At 52.2% G+C, this 8,902-nt stretch overlaps 1 protein-coding gene across 1 annotated transcript in view; it reads left to right on the top strand.

Annotated features, from left to right (window-relative positions):
- The first annotated feature begins 4,389 nt into the window (after window positions 1-4,389).
- The window catches only part of MAP2K4 (mitogen-activated protein kinase kinase 4), a 94,855-nt gene continuing 90,342 nt past the window's right edge, over window positions 4,390-8,902 (top strand). Inside the window, exon 1 of the mRNA XM_071573592.1 lies at window positions 4,390-4,554. Within this exon, the coding sequence (XP_071429693.1) occupies window positions 4,470-4,554 (85 nt within the window). The 5' untranslated portion in view covers window positions 4,390-4,469. The remainder of the gene's footprint in view (window positions 4,555-8,902) is intronic.

The following is an 8,902-nucleotide window of genomic DNA, read 5'->3' as shown; positions in this document are numbered from 1 at the left end:
GTTTGTTGTGCTTAGTGCAAAGAAAAGGTCGAGGCTGTTCACTTTAAATCTTTACCAACCATCCCGAGCACTTCTCTAACCATCCTGCTCCAAGGCCCGGGACTGCCGCAGTGTCCCCAGCAGTACTGTCTTCTCCCATGAGAGGGAAGCCAAGAACCTTTTGTACCCCTGAACAGAACTTGAGCTACTTGTTTCTCGGATTAGGCAAAACATTTCCCACCTTATGTTTCTCTGGATCTGCTCCTTACCCCATAGCAGTCCAAGCTTATCTTCAGTGTGGCAACTCCACCTGTAAGGGACAGGGGCTGCAGGGATGGGCCCAGCAGCCAAGCTGTGGCAGTCAGAGCCAGGCTGTTTCTCAAGAGCCTGGACCAGAGATGCTACTGAACACACTGCCATGGTCACCCACCCCAGTGACCTGCTCCATAAGGGCCCTCATTCTTCTGCCATGAATGATCATACATTGATTTAGATTGGATCAAAACTGGTGAAAAGGTTCTAGGTGAAGAGTTGAAGGGTTCAGAAGCTTTGGTGTGTTCCTGACCCCACAAGCCGGACTGCAGTTCCAATAGGGACATCTGGGAATAAATACATGGTCACAGCTGATAGCATTAAACGGGCTCTGGGTTTAGTTTCCCTGACTGGTGGGTCAGGTGCCAGGAGCAGGGAAGGATGGAGACCACCTTACTGAGAAGGGGAGCCACCCCATGTTCCCTGATTGACCAGCTTCAGGTGACACATGTCTGAAGTGTTCAATAGATTGACCTTCCTCTTGTCCTTATTATAATCCTACATTAACAACCTTCTTCCTACCTCATTAGTTTTATAGACCTCACCCAAACTGATGTTTGTTATGCTTTGTCAGCTTTTTTCTTTAGTCCTAATTTAAAGTCCTTCTCAATTCCCAGAAAAGTTCTGGAACAACTTGTTACACAAGTCCCTTGTATGCACTAAGAGTATGGCCATGGGATGGACAACAGCCTCTGAGAACTCATCAGGAACAAATGCTGACAAACCACTCTGATGTTCTGCTGTGGCACAATATTTTAGGCATAAAGTGAAAAGTAACAGATGTCACATATGTTGACTTTAGGAAGGCTTTTAACACTGGTTGTACTGACCCCTTCTTAACAAGATATAAGGGCATGGTGAGTGCAAAATTGATGAGATCATTGTACCTCAAGTGCTAATTATCAGTGTTTGTCAAAATGGAAGGACATAGTGAAGGGATTTTTGCAGGGGTCCATTCTGATGCCAGATCTTTTTAATTACTTCAGTTAACAGCCTGGATGATTAACACCCATGAGTGCCTTATTAAGCTTGCTAATTCCTCCAGGCTGTGAAGGACAGCAAAAGCAACAGGATTTAGCACTAGATGGAGACATGGGTTGCAACCTATAGGGCAATATTTAACAGGTACAACTTCAATCATTACTTTTATGAGCAGGTTTAAGTGAGGGAACTGGGTGCATGCAGTTTTCAAAAAAAAAAAAAGAAAGAAAGAAAAAAGAGCTCAATGTATATGGGAGAGCAAACTGAACACCAGCAATGGAAAGCAAGGCAAAGACTATCCTGGAGCATGTGAACTGTAACCTCCAAGGCAAACTGGAGTAATATGCCTAGCTAGAGGTTCTGTGCTTCAAAAAATGCAGCTGGACAGAAAAAATCATCAAAGAAGGTTAGCGAGGATTCTGGGAGGCAGAGAAACATGAAGAAAGGCTAACAGAAATGAGTTGATGTAGTGTGTAGAATTGAAAGCTGAGGCAAGGAGAGGAAGGGAAATACTGCAGGTCATCCTTGCACTTCATCAGGTGTCTAAGGTGTCACTTTGAGGAAGGCCATGGCCATAGCAAACAGTGAAGGATATAAAGGGTTTCAGATCAAACTAAAAATTTTGAAGTTAGACTTTCAAATAACATTGGGACCGAAGTGTGCTAGAACAGGTTGTTGTGGGATGGCACAATCTTCTTCACTGGAGGCCTTTAAGGAAAGGTTTCACAAATGTGTCAGAACAGGTATTGTTGATCCTCCAGATTTGCAGTGGGGGGGAAGTATGATTTTGTAAGCAAACCACGTGCAAGTGGCACAAAGCAGAGGTGGAAATCATCTATCAGCTTGTGCCAGTGTTTGCCAGCAGTCACTGGGTTTCTCTATCACAGCCTGTAGGATGCCAACCTTGGACCTATGCTCAGGGTTACCACAGAAGACAAGGCTTAAGCAAAACAGAGAAGAGAAAGGAAAGATGTGAAATTGGTGGGAGGATGTCTTTTGTGTCAGGGCCTGGACAGCACACCACTCCTCAGAAATTTAAATCTCAGCATTTAAGGCTAGGTTGCCAGTAAGAACAAGCAATTCAAGCATCACCAGGTGTCTTTGCAGCACTTTGAAAAAGAAAGAAGCTTGAGAGGGATGTGTACGTGTAGAAACCACTTTTCACTCTTTCCTCTGAGAGCTGTTTTTAGCCAAAGCTTTTACTTTGGTTCTCACCTGGGCTGTGTCACTGTCCTCAGACTGTGAGCCAGAGCAGCTCCTGGGGACTTGATTTCAGTCCTGCCCAACTGCAATAGACTTGTCTGGCATCCAGACCAAGACTGGTCACTGCCATGGGACTGCCCTTCTCAGGTCTGGCCTCTGGCTGTGAAGGCTGCTGCCCATCCACCACATTACACTCTGCTCCACAGCGTTGTGCAGGTGAAGGTGTAGGGTTGGGATCCTGCTTTGTGCCAGGCAGCAAAGTGTCCAAAATGGGAGCATGGGGGGAGAGGATAAGGGCACACCTTCACCTGGACGTGTGTGCTGTGTGCCATGGGGTCTGTGGTCTCTGCTTACAGGCTCTGCCTCGTGCTGGCACTGACGGTTACCATCGGTGGTGCCCATGCAAACCACACTCAGGAAGGGCTGCTCCTGTGGGAAGCTCTGAATACAAGTGCATCCTCTTCCTCTCCAACCAAAGCCGTGGAGGGGACAGACGGGAAGCAGTTTTGGAAGAGTCAGCAACGTCTCCAGAAAGGGCAGAGGCCACAGTGGGATAGTGTAGGGCAGCCTAAGGTCAAACCCAGCACAGAGGTTACTGGAATCTTGGTCCCTGTGAAAGGGGTGATGGTGTTCCTTAAAGCGAAGGAAAGCTGCATCCTTGACAGGGAGGGAAGTGATTTTGCTTGACTAGCAGGAGTTGGGAGCAGAAATAGGGAGATGGTCAGGATCAGCTCTGACCTCTTCTTCCTGACAAAGGTAAGCTCGGCAGAATGGGAGCTGGGCTTGGATGGAAGGCTGATCTCCTGTGCCCCAGGCACCACTCCAGCCTGTCTTCCTGATGGCCTGTGCAGCTGAGCAGGGAAACCAGAAGACTCTAGGATGGGAGAAGATGCTTTCCCAAGTTCAAAGCATATGAGGAAAGAAAATTTTTGGCCTTAGCACAGGGTGAGACAAATCAATACGAGCTGAGCTGGGGGAGGAAGAAGGAAAAATAAAGGCCAGAGGGGAGGCAGCTTCTGCCCCAGCCTCCTCCCCCACTGCACTTGCACAAAGGGTGATGGCTGGCAACTCCTGGAGGCACTTCCAGTGTATGTTCAGGGCTTCAGGTGTTCTCTGTATCACCACTTTCATGGTGGTCTGGGCAATGGAGAAGCAGGGAAAGAGTCCTCATGCTTCTGTTTAACACTTGGACATCCAGCTCTCTCCTCAGCAGATCTTGACTCATAAAGGGGGTCAGTATTATTTCTGTTACAAAGATGAGGAGATGGAGTCCTGTAGGTGCAGGGACTCACCCCTGTCATGCTGGAGCTGGAGAGAGTCCATGGCTCTGGGGAAACCATTCCACTGCTTGAGTTCCCAGCACGTGCTGTCCCTACGACTGGGACTGCAGATTTGCTGCAGTTGAGAGGATGGGTCAGAAACCATGTGGTGGCACGAACAGCGGTGGCCAAGGACAGAAAGAAACGCAGGGGAACGCTGATGGTGGCAGGAAGGGGATGATGCTCCGAGATCAGTCGTGCCCTGTGATCTCGGGGTGTGTGTGTGTGTCAGGAGAAGTTTGCAAGTGGCAGCTTGAGCGGGAGAAGCTGTAACCCTGTGGAGATGAGAAATGTGATAAAGCTGCTGAGGCCGACACCGGCCCCGAGGGGCCTCGGCGGGCACGGGGCGAGGGATGCGGCCCCCGGCCGAGGGAGCTCGGGGGGCTGCGGACGATGGCGAGGGGAGCCCGGGGGGCTGTGGGCAATGCCCCCGGTCGAAGCAGTGGGAGCGTCCGGGCCGGGCCGGAGGTGCTCGGGGGGACTGCGGGCGATGGGCAGCGAGAACGCTGCGGAGTGGCCGGGCCCGGGGTGCCCCCGCCCCGCGGCAGGCGCAGGGCCCGGCGGGGAGGGGTTTGCGGCCCCAGCCGGGGGCGGACGGGCGGCGGGGCCGCGTGTCCTGCCCTGCCGGGGAGGTCCCTGCGCAGCGCCGCCGCCGCTGCTCCCGCTCCGCGCACAATGGCGACTCCCAGCCCCAGCGGCGGCTCCGGCGGGAGCGGGCCCGGGCCGGGCGCCGCGGGCAGCGGCAGCAGCAGCATGCAGGGTAAGCACCGCTGGGCCGGGCCGGGCCTGGCCGGGGCCACCGCGGGTCTCGCCGGGCCGCGGGGCCCCCCGTGCGCCGCCGGGCCGGGATCCCGAGCGGCGCTACCCGCAGGAGCCCCGGCCCGGCCCCGGTCCCGCTCCGGGCCTGCCCCGCTGGCGGCCTGGCCGCGCCCCGCGCTCGGCGGCAGGAAACGCGGCCCCGGCCCCGGGCCTGCCCGCCAGGCCTGCCCCGCTCGGCCCCGCCGCCGCCACAAAGGCCGCGCCGGCCGCGCTCCGGCTTCTCCCGGCCCGGGGAGCCGCACAGGCCGCGGCGAAAGCGCCGTCCCAGGGCCGGGCCGGGCCGGGCGGGTCTGCCCCAGCCATCCGCCCCGGGGGTGCTGGTCTCAGGGCAGATGTTTGAGTAAAATCTGTTACACGCGAACTTGTGGTTCAGTTTGGTTCCGTTCCGGTGGAAATTTACGGTGCTGCAGCGGGGTCGTGTTGGTTCCCACCGGCACTTGTTGATGGTTGGGCAGCCTTGCCAAAACGGTGGATATTTATTGTTTAGAAAGGCCTCAGCAAACACCCGTTGAGTTTCTTCTTTAAAGTTAGACCATTGGAGAATAGTCTCTGCTTGAGCAACATTTTAGGCCTTCTTAGGCCGAGGTGGCACAGTGCTGGTTTGTTTTTTTTTCAAATTAAGTACAGGGATGGTAATACCAAAGAAGCTGTTCACCCTGTTTTGGGAACAGGAAGAGGGAAAGATCCCTCTCCTTGTGACAGAGGTGCAGGTACTGTCAGCAGATAGTGTTTGTCACGGTTGTTTGCTGTGTCCTCGGACAGACTGTGCTGAAACTGAGGAGAATTTGTTTGGGCAGAACCGATGGTTAAACTGGAGAGTTTGGTATATGTAGAATAAAAAGATGAATTCTGGCTGTTTGTTGCTTGCACCTTGCAAAGGATTGGGTACCCACTGGGCCTTGTTAAGGTGATGTTATCCACCTTTCAAAAATCAGAATCCCAGACATTGTGAATTAAATGAACATGTTAAAAGCTTGACCAAAGCTGTTGTGATTAAACAAGAACTAGCCTTGTTGCAGCACTGTTACAACCCTCCATGTGCTCCCTTGTGTTTCCGCCTGACCCATTTTTCATATTTGAGTCGTTCTTCTGAATCCCCTGTGTCTGTAGGGCTTGAGAGCTGGTTTGGCACTGAACCTGCGATGCCCTGTGAGCTCGTGGCAATGTGGCATCTGCACCCAGGTGGAGGGAGGGCAGTTGTGTCTGTTGTAGCTGGTCTAAGTGGCTGTTTAAACACTGACTCAGGACAACAGGCCAGCTGATGGTACCCGAATGCTGGTAGGGAAAGCCGGTGTTTGAGTGGCAGCAGGTGAGTGTTGGGTGCCCTCAGAGGAGCTGAGTGTGGGATCCTGGGTGGGCTCTGGAGCTGCAGGTCACTGTGGTGGTGTTAGTTCCTGGAACCTGCAAGAAACTGTTCCAGGAGGACAGAGATGCCTCTGCTGCCATGCCACCTGCGTGGGCTGAGGGTGGAATGGGAAGGTGCTGGACGTGGCTGCAGGTGGTCTGCAGGCTGCTGGGGCAGGTCTGGCTGCCCTCTGAGTGCTCTGTGGCCTTGCACACCATACGTGTCCCTGCTGATGCCAAGGCAGGCTGAGCTGAACAAAGCACACCCCCCAAAGGTGCAGTCAAGATGTGCCGTGTGTGCCTGTGCTGGGGCTGGGCAGGCGCCGGAGCAAGGGAGGTGCAGGAATGCATTGCTGGGTGGGGAGAAGAGTAGGTAGGACTGCGTCAGTGTTGATTTAATTGGCTTAAACAGCATGACGAGGTGGAGCAGGGAAGTCATTAAGTTGGGAACAAGTAATTATATATATAAAATAAAGTTTTGCTCAGTTGATTTTCAGCCAGGAACACTCCGACCTGGCTTATGCAACTGCTGTTGGGAGGGAGGTTGGAAGCGGGAGAGGGTGGGACAACTCCTGTGCCAGCGGCTGTGGCGCTGCTCCTCTGGACAGCAGTCTTTGCTTTCGGAGAGCCTGTCCACAGGACATGGGCTTGGGCAAGCTGGCCTGAGGTGAGAGTCCCTGACTGGGAGTTTCTGTTGCCATGTGAGGGCTGGCAGTGTCAGGAGGAGCATCTGCTGTGGGGTGTTTGGCAGGGGCTGCATCTGGGGAAGTGTTGGAGGGTGGTGGTACAGGGGAGAAGCCTTCATGGAAATTGAGGCCCATCACACTGATATCTGGGGCTAGAACAGCAGATCCAAAAGGTGTCTACAGGCCACCTTGCTTTGTTTTCATTTTGATATCCTAAAGCATTTTTGATGCACACAGGCTTAAAGCCCTCCAGGTGACAGTAAGGAGATGAAGGGACCCTGCTGGTGTCGTGCTGGGCTCACTGTGCAGCCATGGCCCTCAGGCCTCACGGCTGAGCAAGGGTTTGCTTCAGCTCTTCTCACCCTTAGTGTTCTGTGGGCCCCAGTTTCATGCTTGTGCCTTCTCTTGACTACTTGGATTAGCTGCCCATGCCAAAGGACTTGGAGCTTCATTTCCTCCCACGTGGTCTCTTGGCCAGTGCACTCCCTGATGCTGTGGTCAAGGCACAGCTCTGAGGCAAAGGAAACCTGGAATTCTGAGTATTAAAATAGATCCTATTCGATAATTTTTTAGATGTTTGTTGCGTGCACGCAGAGGTCTGTCTGTGTGCTGGTGACTGGTGGTGTAAAGAGTTGTCCTTCTTACTTATCTGTAATGTTAAAGCTCAGGAACGGTCCCAAATATTTAGTGTCTGGATGTTTTCTGGAGAAAACAGATTCTGTGGTAAGTAGGATACCATGCTTTGACAGTGATTTAAGAAAAAAATAACACTCAAACTGTAATTGAAGCAATTTGGTGTTTCTCTCATTCCCAAAATTAGTAATAGTCTTTACTGCTGACATTATGAAGAAAATGATCATTGGAAGAAATGATGGCATGAAATCTAGAAATGTAATTAATTCCAAGGCATTGGGAGAATTTTGATTCCAATGACAACCTGTGGAGTCACTTGTTCTCCTTCCACTGCCAAACAGAAGCTGGAGCCACTTATAACAGGCTATTATTATGGACTCAGCTCCTGCACTGGGCATTTGGGAAGACTGAAAGCAATGGGGGCTTCTCCAAATCCTTGCTGAGTGGTTTGCTCCAGTGTCTTTTAAAAGCCAAGCAGAGCTACTGTTTATGTCTTCTCAGAGTGTGCATGGTGGCTCAGTTGTATTGGGTGGGAATTCTGACCCATTCAGTGGGAATTCGGGATTCTCAGTTCCCTTCACGTGTGTCTGTGGTCCTGTCTATGCCCTCATTGCTGTCTTTGCCTTCTCCACCTGACTCCAGCCATAACCTTTCTATTTTAGCAAAAATCAGAGATCTGTCTCTGGTGAGGGAGTCCTCTGTGAATGCAAGGCAAGGAGCCTGGGCAGGGAGGTTGCCAAGGGGTATCTGTGGGTGCATGAGGAGGTGAACTAAAGTCCCTGTGTCACCTTTGGGTGCCATTCAGGACATCAGTGACTTACTGGAGTTGGGTGATCTGTTTGTGCCTATTTACAAGGAAGCTCTGCCCTGTGCCTTTCTCTGCCTGGCAGAAAAGAGCTGCTGGGAGGCTTTTTAAGGTGCAGGAGTTGTTCATGTTTGGCAGGTGATGGAACTGGTGAGCACTGTGATGGACTCTGGCAGTCCCCTGGTCAGGTGGATTTGGTGTGAGTGTGTGACTGCACCGTGTCACTGAGGTGGTTATGGCTCCTGTGGGCAGCACTGGCACAGTCAGAATCTTGCTTGCTTGAAGCTGTTTGTGGGCAGCTCTGTGACCTGCGGGATCCTCAGTACAGGAATTCAGTAGGAGATGCTGATTCCTCCTCTGCTGTGTTGCTGCCTTGCTGAGGGCATGGAGTGACTGGAGTAGCTTCCCTGGAAGGTGCTCCTGAACCCAGGTCTGGCAGGAGGAGAGGAGTGAGATGTTGGATCTGCTGGGATACAGAGCGGGCACTTTCAAAAGGTTGGTAGGGGGACTTGCCTCTCTGAGCCAAAGGGTGTGGTGGGTGGATAAAGTGAGAGGAGTCAGCAGTGTGAACATGGCAGTTTGCTTAGGGAACCTCAGAGGGGAATTTGGGGAGCAAGAAGTCTGAGGGGAGGTGCAGGAGTTTTGAAGGAGCAGCAAGTGAGCAGCAGGTTAGGTATGAAGCAGTGTGTGAGTGGCCAGGTAAAATGAAATGTATGATGTAGAAATGAAAACGAAGAAGATAGAAAAGACGAAAAAGGGGACTGGAGGGGATAATTAACACCTGTCTTCTGTAGGTTGTAAAATAAATGTTGTCTGTCCCT

The sequence above is a fragment of the Pithys albifrons genome, chromosome 19, assembly GCF_047495875.1.
Source record: "Pithys albifrons albifrons isolate INPA30051 chromosome 19, PitAlb_v1, whole genome shotgun sequence".
Lineage (NCBI taxonomy): Eukaryota > Metazoa > Chordata > Aves > Passeriformes > Thamnophilidae > Pithys > Pithys albifrons.
This window is presented reverse-complemented; position numbering and strand designations above follow the sequence as displayed.